Here is a 21728-nt window from a genome sequence, read left to right on the forward strand (position 1 = left end):
ACCACAACAATATATAATTAAGTGTCCTTCCCCTGCTATGAGAAGATTCCTTATACTCCTATGTTTGAATCAGTTGCCTGTAATGGAGACTTTGGGCCCCAGATGGGGAAGCCACACAATGATAGGGACTGTAGGTTGTGCCATCAGAAGCACATACTGGAATCTGCACAGCATGTTCTGGCGGCTTGTAGGTGTATGGATGACCCATATATAAAGTATTTGTGGCCACATGTACACAGCCTAATAGACATTGGGAGTGTCCTGCTGGCCTCAGACTCGAAATGTAATATGTCACTGTTCATGATATGGACCCAAATAAAGATGGTATTGGATAGGGCATGATAACACCTAAAGAGGAGGCTACTCTATCACTCAGGGAATGGGGCTATGGGCAAAAACTGGAACTATTGTATGAATTGATTGTTACTATTCTAATGCTGGTAGTGATAAAAGTTTGAATTTTGTAAAAGACATTTTTACTTTGTATACTGAAATGTTTAAACAGATATTTAGATCAATTTGTATACATGTGTAATGTTGTAATAACTAAATCACAATAAAATTAAAAAAAACAGAAGAGAATGCATATTTCTGTACAGGATTGTGCAGTGTTTCATGATTATTATATTTATTGAGCACGGACCTTCCTTCGAGAAGTAATGGAGCGCTTTACAGAGGTATACACCAATACAGATAACATAATGGAGTGCTTTACAGAGGTATACACCAATACAGATAGCATAATGGAGCGCTTTACAGAAATGTACATTACAGATGCAAAATGGAGAGCTTTTCAGTGGTAACGGTAACAACAGAACAGATATACAGCAGGGGATTAGCATACAGAGGGGGACAGAGGAGAGGTACATTGTACCGGGTGATGGGAGGAGAGGGGCGTGCGGGGTCTACCGAGTCAGGTGGCGTGAGGGGTGACATGATGGCCCTGATTCTATTAAAAATACATAGGTGAATGGCGGGCCAAAGAGTGATATGCAAATGGGTATTTCCCATCTGTGAAAGGTACAGTGAGCAAAATGCAGATGGCTGCAAACTATCAAAGTGGTTAAAAAACACTGAACAGGTTATTATGCCGTGTTCTTTCGAGAAAGGGGCGCCTGCTACCTTTTTTGTACTTTTGGAAACCACTTGGGTTGGTCACCTTAAGTTACCTGACGTGGACTCCCTGCTCACTGTGCTCAGAGAGGCACAGCTTCACCTCACTGATGAGGCCCAACAAGGATGAAACACGTGTGGGGTTGCTGTTGGTACTCTTGTTCAGAAGGGAATTGCCATAGCATTTCGCTGCTGGACTGCCCATGTGGGCGGGACAAAGACTGATATGCAAATGGATATTTCCCATCTTTGAAAGGTACCGTGAGCAAAAAGCAGATGGCTGCAAACTCTCAGTGGTTAAAAACCACTGAACAGGTTATTATGCCGTGTTCTTTCGAGAGAGGGGCGCCTGCTACCTTTTTTGTATAGGTGACTGTTTAGCTTCACTATCTTTACTTTTGGATTAAGAAGCAATATAAACCTTTCCCAGCATAATCTGGGTCTCTGTCCTTTTAAATCATTTAACAGATCTAATATCGCAAGACCAATCTCTCACTTCCCACACTGTAACATCACATCCTCCCACCATCCTCTTTCTTTGATGCAAATGTTGCAAGCATCCTCCTAATAATGCAAAACACTTGCAAACACCATTGCAACTTTTTTTTTTAAATGTCCTGGCCAGCTATTTTGCACAGTTGAAGCCTTGTACCTAGGAACAAAAGCAAGGGTAATGATTGAGGTGGGGGTATATATTGACATCATAAATAGGATATTGTATAATAATCAAACCCGTGAATTCCAGGAAGTGGAAGTTGGCATATTCGGAACGGAAGAGAGAAGGGGTGAAGCGGTGAGGAAATGAGGGTACACATCATCCGGGGGGTCAGATGGATGTGGGGGAACTTCAGAGGAAGAAGGATAATGTTTGTAGTAGCTTGAGTGCATGTTGATCCAATCAAAGTAGGTTGTAGATCAGGATTGCAAAAATCTGGAGGGTAAATTCTAAGGTATTTGATGGAGAGGGAATACTTACTTGAGGGCATTTTCATAGTGTCGGATATATCTGTTATATCCTCTTCTACTTGTGAAGAGTCTGATCCCCTGTCCTCCCCTTCCTCCTCACCTCTGATTTTCCGATGTAATGCAAGCTTCGGGTTATCCTGGGTTCGAGTCTTTCCCTTTTTTTTTTGCAGATAAGGACGACCGTGAAAGGACGCCACAGTGACACCCAATGGGTGAACTGTGGCTACCCTCCTCAGCCGTTAAACAGTGGGGAAAAAGCCAGAGGCATAAAAAACCCCAGAAAGGTATGCTTCAGCTGAAGAGATGACTGGATGAGGAATATCCAGAGATGGTTAACTCGGGTATAGGTCCAGTAGTAGAAAGTCTGAGTACCACGGGTTAAGTGTTCGGGTAGTAACAATACAGTACAGGAAAAGGCAGGCAATCCGTTAGGCAGGCAGGAGACGATACACAGGAAGTACAAGAAAATGCCAATGGGGATGAGGCAAGGCAGTCCGTTGAACAGAAGGAGGTCGATACACGGAATGGAAAGGCTAAGGTAAAGGCAGAGAGGAAAGGAATGAAAGAAGGTAAGACAGAAGGAAAATAACACAAGACGGGAGGAATGGACAGGAGGAAGATGGGAGCGGAAAGTAGAAGGAGGAGGGTCAAGGAAACGGAGGCGAGAGGATAAGCTGGAAATACAGAGAGGAAGAACGTGAGGAAAGAGGCGGGTAAGAGCGCAAAACACTGAGGAGCGAAGTGCAAGGAGTACGGCAGCGCAGGCGATCAGGAAAACTGTTCGTTGCAACGCATCCGACCCCGGAAGTGAGTGGCTTAAGTACGGGCGTCGGAATGCGTAGAAAAAAGACTAGACTCGTACTCTGCGCTTCGTTGTACGTGAAGGAACCCGCAATGGAGGGCGCAGCTTCCATTTAGCCCAAAGCCGCCAGGTTCCCTGAGGTGTGACACATAGAGATAAATAGGTACTGCTCAAAGTAGCGTGTGTGTGACTGTCTGATGGACTCAAGGTGTGCTCAAGCAGACCCTTAACGTTTCTCAGATTTTATTGCGATGGGATGAGGATTAATTACTCCCACAAAACAAATCCAGGGAAGTCATCCAGAGACTGCCATGGCTTGTAGCAACGAGTGGCCAAGTCAAGAATAGAAAGGCAAATGTGGAACAAGAGAAGCAGGGTACGTCAAAAGGAATGGACCAGATGTTTGTCCTTCTGTATGCAGTGAAAGTCTGCCACCATTTTTTGTTCAAAAGTTCTAGTGTCTTTGATGCAGCATGGTCAGGTTTGAGGCCTTCCGCAAAACACCTGGGTGTCATTAGCCTAGATGGGTTCAAATACACCATAGAACAGGATAGCAAATGCCCATCTACTTTCTTCAGCAGGCCCAGAAGAGCCACAAATGGCTAGGCTTTTTACAGAAAGCTCAGAGGAACTACGGGCACTTTAGTTAATGAGCGTGGGCTTTACAGCTGTGGATGCTATACCTGCAATGCCCTGGACCAGGCGCCTGGCAGTTCTGAGACCTGCTAGGTGCGTTATGGGGATGATTCTAGTGGTCTGGGAGGATGGATTCCTCTTGGTTTGAGTCTGGGCTCTTAAGGAAGTTAATCTGCATCATTCAGCCTTGTCTACTCTTCTCAATTTGAGCTGCAGTTTACATTGTCTTCTTAAGAGAGGAGCAGTCGGATCCTGGGTGCAACATGTGTGTAGAGTCCGCTTACCAGCTTACTTTTGAAGGTCTACCTTGGATGGTAAAGCCCCTTTTATTATTTATTTGGGAGTTTTGTGGAGTGCTGTCACATTCTAGTTAATTTAACACACGTGCTGGCTTTGTACCAAGAAACATGACATTAAGGTCATACAACACAACAAAACATGGCATAATATAATAGGACGTAGCATGGATTAACCAGTTAGCCTAACAAAATCAACATTATGTCCAAAAAATGAAGGGTTGGGGATAAACAAACAAGAACGAAATGGAGCAGAATTCCCTTAAACTCAAACAATGCAAATTGGTGACAAGATCAAAATTAGCAGGGAGTATTAAAGAAGGAAGGCACAAGGGTGGAACAGGGTGCAGTGAGCGAGGAAGCAGGGGGTCAAAGAGAGAGCATTCCTCAGCTTTTGGAGGAGGTAGGGACCATGCTGCGAAAAAGGGGCGACAGAGCTAGTTCCTATGCGACTCTTGGGATCTGGAGTCTACTCATTCTAGTAGGCCCATTCTAGACCTGCGACATCTGAACAAATACCTCAAACCCCAAAAATTCAGGATTGTCACGTTGCAACACGTGCTCAGTCAACTGGATAAAGGAGACTTATTGATGTTGCTGAACCTGGAGGACGCCTACTTCCATGTCCCCAGTCACAGGAAACATCTAACATTTCTATGCTGCGTAGTGCAGGGACAGCACTGCCAGTGGAAGTCCCTAACTTTCGGATTGAAGTCAGCCCCAGAGTGTTCACGAAGTGCCTGGAACCAGTGGTGGCCCATCTGCATCTACAGGGGATACCGTACCACGACGAATGGCTCATCTGGGGCCTCTCGGGAGAGTTGACCGTCGGACACACAGAGGCGACTGTCCAGCTGCTTTCGGGTCTGGCGTTCTCCATCAGCTATCCAAAGTCCTGCTTGATACCATCACAGAATGCGCTGTTCTTAGGAGCCTGACTCAATATGGTGTCCTGCCTGGCATCACCCTCAGAGGAGAGGGTAGCGGCCATTCAAAGGAAAGTACAGTGGCTGTTGTGGACGAAGACCGCCATGGTGCAAACCATCAAGTCGTTGCGCGGCATGATGTCCTGCATCTACCTTATCCGGTTCTGCAGGTTACAGATGTGACCTCTTCAGGAGATCCTGGATGCTCGCTGGATACAGATGTCTGGATGCTTCGCGGACAAGATCCCGCTCAATGGGGAGTTCCGTCGAGCGATAAGGTGGTGGGGCATGCGCTGAAACATCGCCCGGGGCACAGGGTTTCAAAACCCTCCATATCAGAAGACGGTCACCACAGACGCTTACCTGGAAGGCTGGGCAGCCCACACCGGGCGTCTGCACCCCAGAGGCATTTGGCTGCCGGAGGAGAAGGATCCCCATATCAACATCCTGGAACAGTGTTCTGGGCCCTCGGGTCTTTCCTTCCGTCTCAGAAGGGCAAGGTGGTGAGGATCTTCACGGACAACACCACCACAATGTTCTAGATCAGGAAGCGGGGGTCACTCGATCCCCAGCACTCTGAGGAAGCGGAGGACTTGTGACGCTGGGTCGTCGGACAAGAGATGTTCCTTGTTCCTCTTCACGTAGCAGGAGTCAAGAAGATCATTGCAGACTCCCTCAGCAGGGAATTGCACTCCTGCTACGAGTGGGAACTTCGGCAGGACCAGGTGGAGTGCATAGTCAGGTGGGGCAGGCCCCAGATCGATCTGTTTGTGATGGGGGCAAACTCCAAATGTCAGAAGTTTGCCAACAGATTCCACCAACAGAGAAGCCTGGGGGGAGCGTTTTCCTTCCCATGGGCAGGCCTGTTCCTGTAAGCATTTCCTCTGTTGCCTCTCCTGCTATGAGTCATCAACACACTCGGACACTGCCAATGCAGGATGATGCTCATCGCCCCGGTGTGGCCGAGGCAGATTTGGTACCCAGACCTTCTCAGCCTGTCAGCATCGCCTCGGGGCAAGCTGCCAGTGGTTCTGGATCTTCTCACCAGAGAAGGAGGCACAATCCTTCACCACAACCTAGGATTGCTGAACCTGAGGGCTTGGCTTCTGCAGCCCTAGATTTTGGAGGATGAGTTGCCTGCGGACTGTAGGCGGGGGTACTCACCAAGGCAAGGGCACCGTTGACTTTGAAGTGCTACAGTCACAAGTGCAATCGTTTCGCTATGTGGTACCGGTCTCAGAAGATTACCCCTCTGAGGGTCACGGCCCTGCAGATTCTTCCATACTTGCTATCCCTGGCCAAGGTCGGACTGGCACATGCCTCTATCAAGGTAACCGGCGGCTATCTCGCGCTACATCAGGTCTCCAGGAAGATATTCAATTTGGTCTAACCAACTCGCCGAGGAGTTCCTCAAAGGACTGTTTCAATCTTTCCTGCCGGTGAAGGCTCCTGCCCCGATGTGGGAACTCAACGTGGTGCTGACGAGGCTCATGGGGTGCCCCCTTCGAGCCTATGCATCAAGCCCCTCTTTAGTTCCTCTCGTGGAAAACAGCTTTCCTTGTGGCCATCACCTCTGCCAGTAGGGTAGGTGAGATCCAGGCCCTATCCTGAAAACAGCCATACCTGATTTTCCACGAATCGAGGGTGGTGCTGCAGACAAACCCCTCTTTTATTCCGAAGGTTCCATCTGAATTCCACCTCAACGAGCCTTTGGTGTTACCTGTTTTTTCCCAAAGCCTTTGTCACCGGCTGAAAGGGCCTTGCACTCGCTGGACGTTGCTCGTGCCCTGAAGTTCTACATGACACGCTCGAACAGTTTTCAGAAGACTTCTCAACTGTTCGTGAACTTTGGTCCTGTGAACCATGGGAAGTCCTTGTCCAAGGCTTCCATCTCAAGGTGGCTCTTCGGCTGCATCATGCATTTCCATTGGTTGGCGAACTGCCCGAGGCCTGGCCTCCGAGATCCCACTCCACCAGAGTGATCCCTGCAACGGCAGCGTTCCTTTCTGGTGTGCCCCTGCTGGACATCTGCAGGACGGCTAGGTGGAGGTCCACGCACACCTTCACGAAAGTCTACTGCATCGACAGGGATTCCAGGGAGGAGTCCAGAGTCGGCCAAGCAGCGATACGCAACCTGTTCCCTTGAGCTGAGTCTGTTTCAGAGGTAAGAGTTGATTGCTTCTGTTGAGCCTTGCCACCGCCCGTGTTTTTGTGTAATGTTGTACTGCTTTGCACTTGTTATTCATGAGCATGTGAATCCACGCCAGACCCCATGCTGGAGAAAGAACACGTTACTTACTTGTAACTATTGTTCTCCAGCTTGAGTATGGCATGGATTCCCTGCGTCCCCTCTGCGGCTCTTCTTGGTCATACTGCCACTTTACGTGGTTACCAAATCTGAAGATGACTGCCAGTGGAGGGGCTTAGGGAGAGGACTGTCATTGGATGGGGGCAGTATGACCCAGAGGACAGTGATTGGTTTAAAGGAGAAATACAGTTTGTAAGTGAAAGGAGAAACTGTTTTTCTTTTACTGAGGATTCCCAGCCTGACGACTGGGAATATTCATGAGCATATTCATGAGCAGACCGATGCTGCAGAACAATAGTTACAGGTAAGTAACTTGTTCCTTAAAATTAGTATGGTGTAAGTCTTGCTATTCTGGGCTTGATCGACCAAGACCTGAATCAATGGAAGGGGAAACTTATTCTTGATGGTAATGGTACAGAAATGCCTATAGTCCACACAGTCTTACTTCTGTGCCATCCCTTTTTGGTATAGAAAATGTGGGGGTTTCTGCAGGAGAGCTGGAGTGGTGGATAAATCCTATTTCTAGGCTTTTATTCATGTAGTTCCCGAGTATTAGATTTTCTTTCTGGGACAGGGCATAGGTCCTTCCATAAGGTATGTGAGCACCTGGAATTCGATTTTTCAATCATCACCCGTGTCAGGAAGGAGTTTATACGTTTCAGCTGGATCAAATATGATATGGCATTTATAACGCGCCTGTACACAAAGTCAGAGAAGTCTTGATATTCCAGAGGGAGCGATTCTTGTACAAGGGGAATTTGGGCAGGTTGTGTCTCTGAACGGCTAAGTCTCTTTTCTTCTGTCTGGATCTTTAAGGGTTTTGTCTGAGAACAAGAAGGACACTGGTGTCCATGATAAGCGACTCTATGGCTCTTTCAGTCAAATGCTGTATTGTGATATCCCAACCAAGCAATTTACAGGATGTTTTGGAAATTAGATGCAAATATGGCATCTAAAACTCTGACCTTCTGAGGAAATTGGGCAAAGATCATCTGTCAGAGGCTAGTGTGTAAAGAGATGGGCCTGGAGTTGAGGGTGGAGCCATAACCACCTCTTTGGAGTAAGGGGGATCCCATTGCAAAACCAAAATCAATGAAATTCCTGATTGCCCCACTGTCTATAAAAGCTCAAACCCTTTCCCATTATAGAGTGGAAATCAAATCTCTAGTACACACAAGTGTAATGAATGGCTGAGCACTGTGGGAAAGAGCGAGGGTAGGGACTCAGTATAGAGAATGTTCGCCCTCATGCATCCGGCTCTGGGCGAGGCATAGCGTTTCCAGCTGGTGTTGGGGACCATCCTGGGACACATGAGTACAGAGTGGCTGGCGTATCTGCAATAAAAACACAAATTAAATAATCGCCTTTGTGTGTCTCTTCTGCCTGCAGAGGTCCCAGTCTATTGCACAATTGCATGGGTTTGAGTCTATAGGGAGGTATAGTTTTCTTAATCTAACCAGGGCCTCTGTCTATTTATTTCTGACCTGAGTTCAATACACCATTGTTCCTATCTGACTATTAAGACAATATATTCAGATAATGTATTGGTGGAGTTCTCCCTCAACCCTTGCTAGAAGATTGCCAACTGGGCATTCCCAGGCCAAGACACCTGTACTATTAACCTCTGAAAATGGACAATAAATGTGAGAAGATCCCTATTTTCTGGTTTAATATCAATCAGTTAGTTTCTAGAAGATTGTCCAGCGTACTGCATGCGAAACATAGTTTTTAAGGTATTGAATAAACCTTCACATATGGTTAGTGAAGGGCTCACACTTTCAGTATAGGGAGTGGCCCATGCCAAAGCGATTCTATCCATGTCAAATAATATTAAGACAACCTCGGCATGATCGAAAGGCATAGAATTGTGGGCAATTCAAGCAATAATTTTACATCGGGTGGTGTCAGGAATCTGTACCCGCTGTGGTCCCTGTGACATGGATGGAAACGCACTACTGTGTGCTGATTTTCCATACCTCTAAGATGTCGGTGGTTTGCTTCGCATTGTGCACAGTTTTTCAGTTGACAGCCAAGATGGCTCCATACGTGCGTCTCGGGTTCAGTAACGATCACAGCTCTGCTGGATGGCATTTATTTACGGCCAACGGCAAGCTCGTTGCGTCGCTTCTCTCCTAGCACTGACACTGTTTTCCCTTGTTCTGCTCTACCTCTCTTTGGCCTTCCTTGCCGGTTTCTGGTCCTCCTTCCCCTTGCTCCTTCTTGTTTCTCCTTTTCCTCTTGCGCTTGTGCTCATGCTCCTTGCTGTTTCTCCAGCAGTTGGATTCCTCTTCTGAAGGACTTCTGTGGCAAAAGTCATCATCTCCCAGCCGCTGGAGCTGCATCCAGGGTTTTCTTCCCCAGGAGGGTTTCCTTGGGTTTACACGACCTGCTGTGATCTATTCAGGGGACAGATATTCCAGGGGATCCCTCCATAAGCTTCAACAGACCGCAGTAATCATGTCAGTGCTTGCTTCTTGACTTGGGCATCACCCAAATTTGGTTGGCATTGTGGGGGGTGTAATTTTGGCTTCAGAAACTGTGGCTGGTCTAAAAACTGACCATGAATTGGTCCAAGGAATTGTCCCTGTAGCTGGTCACAGTGTCTTGATCCTCATGGGCTCCCTACACTCTGGGCTTTACAGGTTAATTGGTCTCTGGTCCCTTGAGCAGACACCATTGATACGAATAGAACAGCGTTCTCTTGACCGGGGGCGGGGTGGTAGCCACCTCACCCTGCAGTTTCTGTGCTGTGGCAGGGATGTCTTTGATAATTGACTCCATCGCTCTGGAGAGAAAGGGTGGTTCTTACAGCCGGTCAATCATGGGCTTGGCAGGTAAAGAGACTCTCAGGAGCCCGAGAGGAAGTACACCCGGGCTCATAGAGAACCACCCTTCCCCCATAGTAATTAATCGCAGGTAGGAGGACTTCACTTAAAGCAGTAGTGCTATGTGTGATCTAAACTGGGATCTGGGCTAGGAGCTGTAGAAGAGAAAGAGAAGGGTGAAGTGCTAATCAGAATTTGCCCCATAATTCTGTGTATTCATCTAATGAGCCCCAAACTATGTATAATACCTGGATTTCAGGTTGGAGGCTAACATCCAGTTTTGGGGTGTTCAGTGAGACTCAAGTAAATTCCAAAGGGTTGCTTTTAGGCACCCGGTTGGTGCAAGGATGTGAAGACTCAATCAAAGAATAAATAATCCACGTAGCACTCGAGCACAAATTTGTTTCACTGGCAGCAAAGCACAACAAAAGAGTAACAACTACCCAATAAATGAAGAGGAACTGGTAATTCAGGTTGTCCAGGCTTGTCCTTTGGGGCACTTAAGTTCATGGGATTAGGCAAAGTATTCGTCCCAATGAAATCCTGAGGAATTCAGGTACTTGTAATTCAGGTTGTCCAGGCTTGACCTTTGGGCCACTTAAGTTCATGGGATTAGGCAAAGTATTCACCCCAATGAAATCCTGAGGAATGATTTGATTGCGAGAACACAGAGTTCGGCACTAAAGTGTTTTGTAGGACACACTACCATGTGGGACGTGATGTCGGCTGGGTAGTGTGCCGACGTCTTACATTAGAAACAAGTCGCTATGTATTCATCCATTCTCTCCGGCAGCACTTCATCACTGATCACTTTGTCTAGTACTGGGAGAGGGAGGGCAAAGTGCCAGAGCAAAAGGTGCTTTCTCTCACACGACTGGGGAACCCCATCGGACATCCTGCCCCTACATCCCCTGAAGACCGTGAACCCTAAAAGGTTTGTGATTTTATAAAAATCCATTTTACAAATGTGTAATGCTCCTCTCACCTTTTAGCTAGCTGTGTTCTCTGCATAACATTTGGAATCCAGTAAAGTGTGGAGTGTTCAGAACAATTGTAATTGGTGAAAAGAAAAAAGGTAGAGACTTAGTTAATAGCAAAGGCGCCTGAGGTAAGAGACCGGCAATGCAAGAAAGAGCCTGCTGCAATGATTTGCTGGTCGTATTTGTCATTCTGCCAGTGGTAAAATGCTGTCTTATACCGATGATTGTAAAGTGTTCTTACTTGTTTTGCTATAGGGCCCTACGATTTTGGTGGCGTTCTCACAAACAGCAACCGCGATGTTCTGAATGGGGATTCTCTCCATAAACGGAATCAGTCCTACAAGGAGATGCATTGGTAAGTGACGTGTTGGCCACGGAGATGCGGCGTCGGAGTAAATCCATTGTTTTCTCCCTTTTTCTCTTTGAACTCCAACCTAGACTGTTGGATTCCGGACAAATTTACTGTGCGTGAATTGGAAGCTGATTGGATTGTGAGTGTAGAACCCTGTTCCGTTGTAATGGAAGATGGATGCTGATGGAGGATGTGAGATGAGGCTCTAAATCCAAGGCATTCAGGCAGTACTGACCTAAACATAGAAAAAACAGGTTACATGTTAATAAAGTCCTTGTCATGAGGACCCAACAGTAGAGTGGGAGATTTTGCATGTACAAGCTTCCATGACCTAAATGCCGATGCCTGGTTAGGTACCCTTTTACATGTGTTGGCATTGTGCAGTACTGCGAAACCAAAAATTAATCCTTAAACTGAGGCTCAATAAAATTAGGTATTTATATAATATATTTACAAATCTAAAATCTGGCAAAAGCAGCTTATAATGCATTACATCAAAGCACATCCGCACTACAATGTGTCTGGGTCAAATTTCTGTGTAATAATCAAATGTAGGGGATTAAGACATGGGGATGATCCATCTGGCCTCAATACATACATGCCTGGTGCTTCATTTGAGGTTGCTGTGGTCCTTCAAACCCCAACTGTGTTCAAATGTCTCTTCAGGAGAAAGGAATTGGGAGAGTGCCCCTCCAACGGTTAAGTATTCCCTTTACGAATAACCATCTCCGGAAATGTAGTCAGACTTCTTTGTAACTATATGATAACAGGATGTGGTGAGCAGTGAACTTGCTGTGAGATCTCGCTACCTTCTTTGTGTCCCGTCTCGGCATGCTCAGTAGAGTCAGTGGACGATTGTCTCCCCAGGGCACGCACAAGGCTCAGAAGTACCTAAGGTCGGCCGGTATCTCTCCAGGGTCCATCCCCCCTGTTATTACAGCACTTCAAACAATCAATAGAAGTGTCCATCTCAGATAGATAATGGTAATAATGATAGACTGCAAGCTTGATTCTTCCTGCCTCTAAGCACTGTAATGGGTGTTTCTACTCCCCAATGTAACTGTACTCAATATATCAACCTCGGATTGATGAAAGGCTGACTTGGCAACACTGAGTTTCTCACCTGTGGCGGCAGGTTGCAAACAGATGTAAGAGGTGAAATCTCAGCTTGCTGAGCTAGCTTGCTTAGCTTGCTTAGTTTGCTGAGCTAGCTCGCTGCTTGAATTTTGAACACCTTGAAGATAATGCTGCTGCTTCCTGTGACCCTAGAGCAAAAACAGAATTGGCGACATCATGGGCAAAGATCGCCATGGAAAATGAAACCGAACGAGATCTCGCCTTATTCCATTAGCACGTACGATTAAACATGGAGAAGATGCACCGCGCAAAATGGACAATTTTATGCATGGGTTTGATGCAGTCTGACGTAACCACACACAAGTTGTGATTAATGAAAACCAAATCCCTCAATCACCCACCACCTCTGCTAGCGTTCCCTGAGCCCATTACACGCTGTAGACAAGAAAGTGGCAGTTTATGTGAAATACTGTTAAGTAAGCCTTGCAAACCCTGTTATTGCCCCATTTCTCCCAGGGCCTCTCCAGCACATCAAAATTCCCTTCACTTTTCCTCTTTTGTAAAAGTTGTACAGCACTTACTTTCAGCCCTACCACTTCTCCCCACCACAAGGGTCTAGAGTTGTCTAGCCCGCAGAGATCCCTTTCACTGTTCATCAGCCAAGCTGGCAAGGCGCTCTCATCTGTCCAGCCGTCCACTTGTTGCAGGTTTAAAGTCAATGAGGTCCAGCGATGTGTGAAGCCGGGGGTCCCCGCATGCAGCAAGTAATGTCTTTGTGATAATGTCCCTAAACTTCCAAATACTTAAAGCTTAGAGTGGTCAGCAATAGAACGTGGCTGGTGCTTGTCAGCAAAAGGTCGCAAACCAAACTTTCTTTAAGAAATGGGTTCATTAATATGGTGATGGTTCCTGCACCACAGCAGGGGGTTACACACAATGGCCCCTGGGGCCCTCCACCACAGCAGGGAAACTGTCATGATCCATGGCGTTGTGCACCACGGTGTGGGGATTGGACATGGTGATGCATGCAGTTGCGCACTATGGCAAGTGTTTGGACATGGGTTGAGTGCCAGAGAATGGGTGCAGACTGTCTGATTCATGGCACCCTGCACTGCATCAGGGGGTTGGTTGGGCATAATTGCCCATGGTGCCCAAGCTCTATCTGATAGTTCATGGGTCGTGCACTGAAGCGGGTGATGGAACGCAATGGGCCATGGGGCCTACCATCTCAGCATGGAATTGGGCTGCAGGGTTGTGCATCACATCGGGGAGTATATCTGATGTTTCATGGGAACGTACACCATAGCAAGGGTTTGACTGCCCATGATGAAACACGGGGTTGTGCAACATATCAGGGAATAGATACGATTCTTTGCGGGATCCTGCACCACACTAGGGGTTTGATTGGGCATGATGAACTATGGGGTTGTGCACCGCATCAGGGAATAGATCTGATTATTCGCAGGATCACGCGCCATAGCAGGGGTTTGATTGGACATGGTGACACCTAGGGTTGTGCCCTACGTGAGAGGATAGATCTGATTATTCGCAGGATCCTGCACCACAGCTGGGGTTTGATTGGGCATGCTGAACCTTGTGGCTTGCTCCACAGCAACAAGCGGATGTCTGATCCATGGGGTCTGCCCGATTGCAAGAGTTCACCATGTGGTCTGTGGGCTCCTGCAGAAGGTTGAACATAATGATCTTATCTGGGGGTTGGGGAGAATGTTCCACAGGATACCGCTACTGGCTTTCCAGTAGTTAGACTAAAAACTTGGACTTTAGAATAACCTATTTTACACATATTTCTTTTAAGTATTCCTGAATCGTCATGTATTCTTTTGACAGTCTTCATCCAGGAGATCTCTACCCTTTCACACGAAAACCTCTCTTCATCATCGTTGATTCTTCGAACAGTGTGGCTTATAAGGTAAAGCTGACCTAGTTTTGTGATAATTGTATGTGGTAATATGTGCCATGAATTGCTGAAGAATCAGGTTTTCTACTGTGAGCCTTGTTTAATATTAAATGAGAGATGGGACTTGTATAGCATAATGCTGAAAACTCAATCACTGTCGCTTCTGGGCACTCCTTGGACAAGATAGCGGGCTACGCGCAGGGATTAGAAGAGGTGAGTTTTAAAACATTTCCGAAGATCTTGAAAGTTGTGTTATGAGTGCAAGTTGGCAGTGAGGGTGTGCAGCAGTCCAAGGTCCTGCACTGTAGACTTTGCCATCCTTTCCTAGTTCAGGAAATTCTTAGGATGTGCCCTAGTCTTGCATTTGTAGAGAGGAGGGAACAGCCTAGGCCAGGTGCTGCAACCTGTAGCTTTCCAGATGTTTTTGACTCCAACTCCCATGATCCCTCACCATCGACTATGTTGGCTAGGGCAGATGGGAGTAGTAGTCCAAAACATCTGGAAAGCCAAAGGTTGCAGACCTCTGGCTGAAGCCATTTAATTGTATCTTAATCATACAGTTAGTTGGGTGCTGGAGCATGTATGAGAATGCTGCAAGTTGGAGGCAGAGTGTGACTGGAGGCACCTGATGTTTCATATACAGCCGTAGAAGTGTGGTTCAGTGACTGGGTGTGATTGATTGCCAATTCTGATACTTGAAATATCTTTTAGTAACTGTTACCAGATATATGGGTCAATAAAGAACATTATATTTTAAACTGTCATAGTGGGGGTGGTTGGAGACTTGAGGGGAGAAGGTTTTAGGAGGTGAACATCGGGAGGCGATAGGTGGTAAATATCAGGAGATGGTAGACGGTGAATGGCAGGATGAATATCACAAACTGGTGGCCTATGACAATCAGGAGGGGAATGCCATGAGTTGGCAAATGGGTCAGGGGCACAACAAGAGGTACAGGAGTCCTGCAAGAACAAAACAGTTTGAGAGGGCATGCTTAGCCCAAATCAATGGCGAGATCTGGGTCTGAAGGGGTTGATCCGATGGTGAGAGGAAGAACAAGCATATGGTATGTCGAGCGGGAGTAGAGGGGTGTAGGCAGCAACATTAACAATTGGTGAGCAGGAGCTAAAAGCAGCTCCTGTATATTGGGCAACACCCGGTAGACCAGCACAACCTATGAGGAAAGGGGAGCTAGTACATAACGTGGAACAACTCTAACTTCCACATAAGAGGCATACGTTCACTTTCTTCAATTCTATATGAGCCATCATGCTTAGATTTCCTTGAGAGGTGTCCTTTATTCTCTGTTTTACACATTCTCAAACATACAGAGTTAATATCATATTGTATGCTTGTATGGGGCCAGTTGGCATAAGTAATGAAAACGAACTCCTGGAAGTTGTCGGTATCAACCTAACCAGGTTCTCAAATGCTACAATAGCCCCCAGCGATTCTGAACCTGTTAGGTGGTGATCAATCATGGCCATTGGACAGGGAGGTGATAAAGTCCTCTTCAACCCATCTATGGAGTTTGGGGAAGGAGACACATTTTGGCTTGAACTGGACATTCAGGAGAAGCACCTCTTGCAACTACGAGATGGTCAAAAGGCGGAAGAAGATTGCGGGAAACCCTTAAATCTGAAACTAAAACATAGAAGAGGAGACGGGTATGAGCGCCCCTTCAATCCAGAACTAAAATATAAAGCAGAAGAAGGGTGTGGGAAGCCCTTAAGCCTGGACCTGAGAGGCGTGTAGGTGAACACTGTTCCGGGCCTTTTTTTTGTTGCATTTGCGTCACAGAGGAGCTTTTTTTGTCTTTAAGTAAAGCCTATTTGGACCCTACTTTTGGGTTCATTCTTTCTTTTGTGTACCCCTCTCTGCTATACAGTAGTGACCAAGGGTGGAATATTTAGAAGCAGTGAAGCAGCCCATAGCGGGACACTAACAAAGCGCATTGTTAGTCTGGTTCACAGGTCTGAAGGGTTGGTAACCAAGAACAAACAGGGTGGAAAATCCCCAAAGGAAGGCCAAAATATTAGAGCTGTTGTGAATCTCCGTGTGGAGCCAACCACATTGGATGGAGGTTTTCATTGTACATAAATAGGCTCTGTCCATCTTCTTTTGGTTGAGCTGTGATGTATATTATAATAGCAGACACTTGTTGGTAAGGGCTTTGGAATCTAGATGTGCATTGTTGAATCACAGTCCTCTCTTTAAAATTGCAGTTTAGTTTCAACCCTGAATGATGGGAACTAGATGTCTCTGGGAAGGGGCAAGGACTAAAGTTTCTTTGGGAATTCACTACATTAGATATTGATTTTATAAGACTTCAGTTTGTCAGTGAACATAAGACCTGTTATTCTCTGAAAGAAATCTCCTTGGATTCAATTACAGCAATCTTTTCAAATGGTTCAAGAAATTGTTTGAATTAAAATATAGAGTGGATGTTCTCCATCATTGAATTCTTCCTACATTCTTAGCCCTAAGGGCGTAAACTATAAAAAGAATCTATTTCAGTCCTCGTGGTCAGCATTGAGGTGAAATGTTCGGTTATAAACATCAAAAATTCTCACCTGGGGATGGGCGCTCAACCAATCAGGTTTCTGGAAATGTAGATGCAAACTGCCAGTGTCTGCCCGCATTCTCGCAGCCACCTACAGCTCTTTCCTGGGTGCTGCCCCTCCACAAAACCTATGCTCCCACGACACCACGCACCCGCTTCCCTCCACTCCCCACCGATTTACCTGCTGGCCTGTGGTTTTCAATTCCGGCTGCCATGCTCCCTCGCCATCCCGCCATAAAAATAGAAAAGAAGGGGACTTTGCCCTACACATCTGGCAGAAACCCTTGTGGCCTGTTATTAGCAATGCACACCTCTGAATGGGAGAGTGATTTCTATATTGTAAAAGTGGTTAAGGTCATCTGCTGACCCATTGTTTACAATGGCTTCAAAACATTCCAAAATTATAATGAGGCTATATTAAAGGAATGGTTCGGTCAACATTTTTTATTGCCCCTACGGGTCGGCCATGTGTTTTTAAGCCTAAGTCGCTCCAATTTAGAAAAATTTCCTATGGACCTTACCCGAGTTTCCGTCCATTAAACGCACGCGAAAACAGGCACCAGGGAGCTGCCATTTTGTGATAATCCTATCATTTCCCCCATCGCCCTGGCTGACTTGCTTTTGCGGCACTAAATCATATCCCCCGCCCCTGAGCCTGACATCAAAACATTCATATTCCCCGCCTCTCTCCGTGACGTTACTGTGCTGCGTAGGCAAACGTGCCCAGGCGTCTTCTACGCGACTTCACACAGAACCCAGAAACCAACGCAGATCAACTCACAACACAGCGCGCCACAATTCGGAATATGAAACTGTACTTTAACATCAAACAGCAACACAGTAAATTTGGTAAAGTACATTTATTTGACATTAAATGTTTATAGAATATTCTGCAATTGCCATATGAACTCCGAAAGTCATTTATTTTCTTTTATCTCTATCCGCAAATCCTTAAAATGTTATCATGAGTCACGCGCTGTTCCTTTATGGTACACAGGGTGTTGGTTTTCGTTCAAAGAGGCACTTTTGTCGCATGTTGAACCGCAAGGCTGTTCCATCAAGTAGGCACTAGGCCAGCGTAAAGGTTGATATGTTGCTTCTAGCCGCTAGTACCGCGTAAGGGCATATGGGCCCTTGGCGATCGTCCCATAAGATCATCAGAATGGTGCAGTTGTTTACATTAAGCTACAGCTGGCGGCTGAAGAAACCGTCTGCCGGTGTCTGAAACTGGTGGCAGGGGCAAAAGGGAAGGATGTACCTATTTTGAAAACATAAAATTTATAATTAGTCTCGCCAGCCAATCTTTATTAATATTATTCATTTTATTTATTACGGCCGAGCTGAAACTATTTGCTTTCAAGGATAGTGCAATGGAGTATGTTCGGCTCTAAAATCAATGCGAAAACGAACTAAATAAATCGAGGTTGGTACACAATGAGAAAAGACTTTTTGTCTACATGCGTGTGGAATGTGGACCTGCATGCCCATGTACCCGCTACAAGGACGATCCCACAAACCTTTTCAAAGCTCTTCATTCATTCATTTATTCATGCATCCATTCATTAATTCTTCAATCCGGTATAAAAGCGTCTAAAGAGTTACTTACATTATATTTGCAATTTCCATTGTGTCTCTGCGTAATGCAGTCCGTAAATCCCACTGTGCTCTTGACAACGATTTTTCGTATACTGAACTAACATGAAACTCGGTCTAGTTTAAGAATTTTCTGCCTTATTGTCTCAAACGTTATTGCACCCCCAACCCCCCTTCAAATGAAGTTCTTTCTGCATGGTCCCTGTCTCTCAAGGTCAAAAAACAATAGAACCTTATACTGCCAGTGCGAGTTGTGGGCCTCTTCAGGGCGCGAGCTGAAAATCAAAGCCGCTGACCTTCACTAGAAATTAGCATACATTCTTTCTTTGCAACATCCCGTAGTAAAGCCGTAGTAAAAGTGAAGTTTCGAATACATCTATGTAGTGCGCCTCAATGTACAAATGCGAACTGGCTTCTCTCCCATCTGCAACGGCTCGCTTGGCGTGTTCTAAGGCCCCAATTTTGTCCTCGTTGTCTGCGAGCTTTGAAGCCCCAAAGAACCATAACTATTGAGACTTTTAATTTTTTGGGGAAGGTCAGGGAAAGTATAAAGTACCCGAGGAGTTGAGTTGAAAGTGAGATTTATTGTTTGTTTGTTTTATTATTTGCAATACGCAAGCCTCCCCTCGGTTAACAGTGCCCAGCATTTATAAGAGATTGCGAAAATTAGTTACATCAACAAAAATATATACATACACATATAGACAAGGTCAGCAATATGAGGTGAATAGAGAGAGAATTCAAAGATGACACCCAGGTAGTTGGGCACCCAGGATGGTGAAGGTAGGGGTTAGGGTTAGCGTACTTTGTATGCACACTGTACAATAAAATCGATTTACAAAAAGACAATCGTATTACAATTATTTAAACCGGGATTTGTACTTCACAACTAGCTCTCCTTTGGGTGGACATGGCACAGTGGCAATGTTGGGTGGCAATGGATCAGTGCTCTGCACAGAAACGTTCAAAATTCCATGTCTGTGCTTCTCTAATGCACCAACAATAAGGCTTTTGACAAAGTCAAACTCCATTTCCTCATAGACTGGTTTGATCACCCATTGCTTACTTCGTTTTGAAAAGGCCTTAGTGTAGCGAGGCATCCTTACATTACCCTTAGTCCTAGATTGTTCATGGCCAAGATTCTCGTTATGGGCCAAGATGGCAAGTAGGGTCTATGTCTCATGCCCTGTATGCTGAAATGCAAGCGCTTTGGCCTGTACTTTAGGCACATATTGTGGAACACCTCCAAACCTCCTGTGTGACAGAATTCTGTCAGTCCCCTCAAATCTCTTTTTCTAATCGAAAACAATCTTCTCAATGGCTTTGTGTGTCGGTGAAGATGGATTCAACCACTTCTTCTTCCATGCCTCCACTCGGGATAAAGGGCCATGCTCACATTGGTGGAAATGTAGGTTTTCTGACCAGCGGTGCACGTTGGTACAGTGGTGCATCAGTGACCGCCATTTTTCAAGTAGTATTTCCACTGACCCTTCACAAGTTTTGGAGCTCCACCAAAGATGGTTGCTGATAGACTGGGACCACTCTGAAATACTTTCCAAACCTTTTTTTTCCCTGCAGCCGAGATTTTCTTATTGATTGATGTAGCAAGATGCCATACGTCAAATTGATGTTTAATATGTGGGAACTGCTCTCTCATTGCCTTGGCAATTGAAACGTGTCTGTCCGTGGCTATAAGGTCGATGTGCATTCCCCTCGATTGTAGATATTCCACTGATTTTATAAATCCTAGTTTCTCCGTGGCCACTGAGGATGTACATTGTGTTACCTGCACAACCACCAAACTCACAATTTTCTTAGTATCCATGTCCTGAAAGTGGTAGGTGCAGTACTTGGCAGAAAATCCAGGGCTGTCGCACTGTCCATCGCCGGCTAGCCTGAATCGTTTGCCTTCGAATGTACTTGCTAGAGACAATTGTTCAATTTTCCAAGCATCACTAATTGTCGGAAACAGATAATCATGTTGGTATTTGTAGTACTGTGTTTTTTAAATGAAATGTAGTCCCACAAACAAAGAAAGCCTCTAACTTTCTAAAACTGGAGCCACTAAAAAGTGATGCAGCTGCACACAGTAGATTGCCTGCTGGCAGTTTCCCCAGCATCGGTTGTGCAGACCATGAGAACGTATGATGTAATCTACAGGCGGCATGTATTGTGACGTTACTGCCTTGTTTTTGATGAGTCACATGAATCAATGGCTTCCCACATACTTTCCCTCTGACGGAATGCCCACATTTCAGCATACTTACAATATCCATCAAACAACTGTCGAATACTATGTATTTGTCCTCTTTCATTAGACTGTCATCCTGCGTCAGAGTTGTTTCGGCCTGTGACGTTGAGGACATATCACCACATTTGAAATAAATATCGCTGCTATCAAGTTCTGATGCGTCAGTGAATGCTGCCGCTGGTTCTTTCTCTGTCATTTCAACATCTGCTACTTGAACATTGATGGGAGAACACAACAATGTTGACAGCTTTTTTGGTGGCAATTTTTTGGCGGGTGTAGATTGTGCAAATTGATCTGCGACTACTTCAGAGCTATCTTCAATACATCCAGTATCATGTTGTTGCAGTGGTGCGGTCGCACTGTAGCAATGGTCCAATACAACTTTGCTGGATTCTCCGGACACATTCATTTCATTTTCTGTACATTGGACATGAGCATCCCGAGTCTCAACACGCCGCGTCTGAATTAATAGTTCCTCCATAGCCTCCATAGTGTAAATGGTCTGGCAAGCAACATCTCTCATTCGCTTCACTGTCTGTGTATGTATAGTTCGTAGACCCACGGGTAACTAGAGGACAGATTGGAAAAGGGATGTTCAGTTTAAACACAAGATGAAGTATAGTACAATTGACTTTAAAAAAACATAAAATAGTCCCCAGCACAAAAAAAGTCTAAAGTTATGAACTGTTTGTAACTACCTTATTTTTGTTTCTTTTCTTTGCAACTTTGTTGACTCGACCTTCAACATCTGCACGCTGTTGCTCCGATACGTATCTGCATGTCTCCCCTTCCTCTTGCGCTGCAACGACCATATTTTCGGTATCCGCATAGACAGCACGGAATGAGGCTCCATCGACTCCCTGAAACATAGTATTTTCATTACTGTGTATCAAAATATTGTTAGCATAAAACACACGTGAGGACGAACACACATGTACATCTCAATAGCCAAACACGATTTAAACATTGTGTAGAACAATCAAACGACAAGTATTCGAGCTCTGATGACCTAGTTCGATGGAGCGGTCAGTATCCATACCTATGGCTATGCATGGACTGCCATGAATGATTGCATTGAAGAGGAGGCATCAGCAACTCCCTGAACCACAGCACTTGCGTTAGTA

General features: G+C 45.7%; 1 protein-coding gene across 4 annotated transcripts in view; it reads left to right on the top strand.

The window, feature by feature from the left end:
• Positions 1–21728, top strand: part of SCAI (suppressor of cancer cell invasion) — an 877065-nt gene that overhangs the window by 726716 nt on the left and 128621 nt on the right. For all 4 annotated transcript variants that reach the window (XM_069609434.1, XM_069609437.1, XM_069609436.1 and 1 more), the window contains 2 exons: positions 11108–11207; positions 14130–14211. In XM_069609434.1, coding sequence (XP_069465535.1) covers positions 11108–11207; positions 14130–14211 — 182 coding nt within the window. The remainder of the gene's footprint in view (positions 1–11107; positions 11208–14129; positions 14212–21728) is intronic.

This window comes from Ambystoma mexicanum, chromosome 8, assembly GCF_040938575.1.
Source record: "Ambystoma mexicanum isolate Mex_15411 chromosome 8, UKY_AmexF1_1, whole genome shotgun sequence".
In the NCBI taxonomy this organism is placed as follows: Eukaryota; Metazoa; Chordata; class Amphibia; order Caudata; family Ambystomatidae; genus Ambystoma; species Ambystoma mexicanum.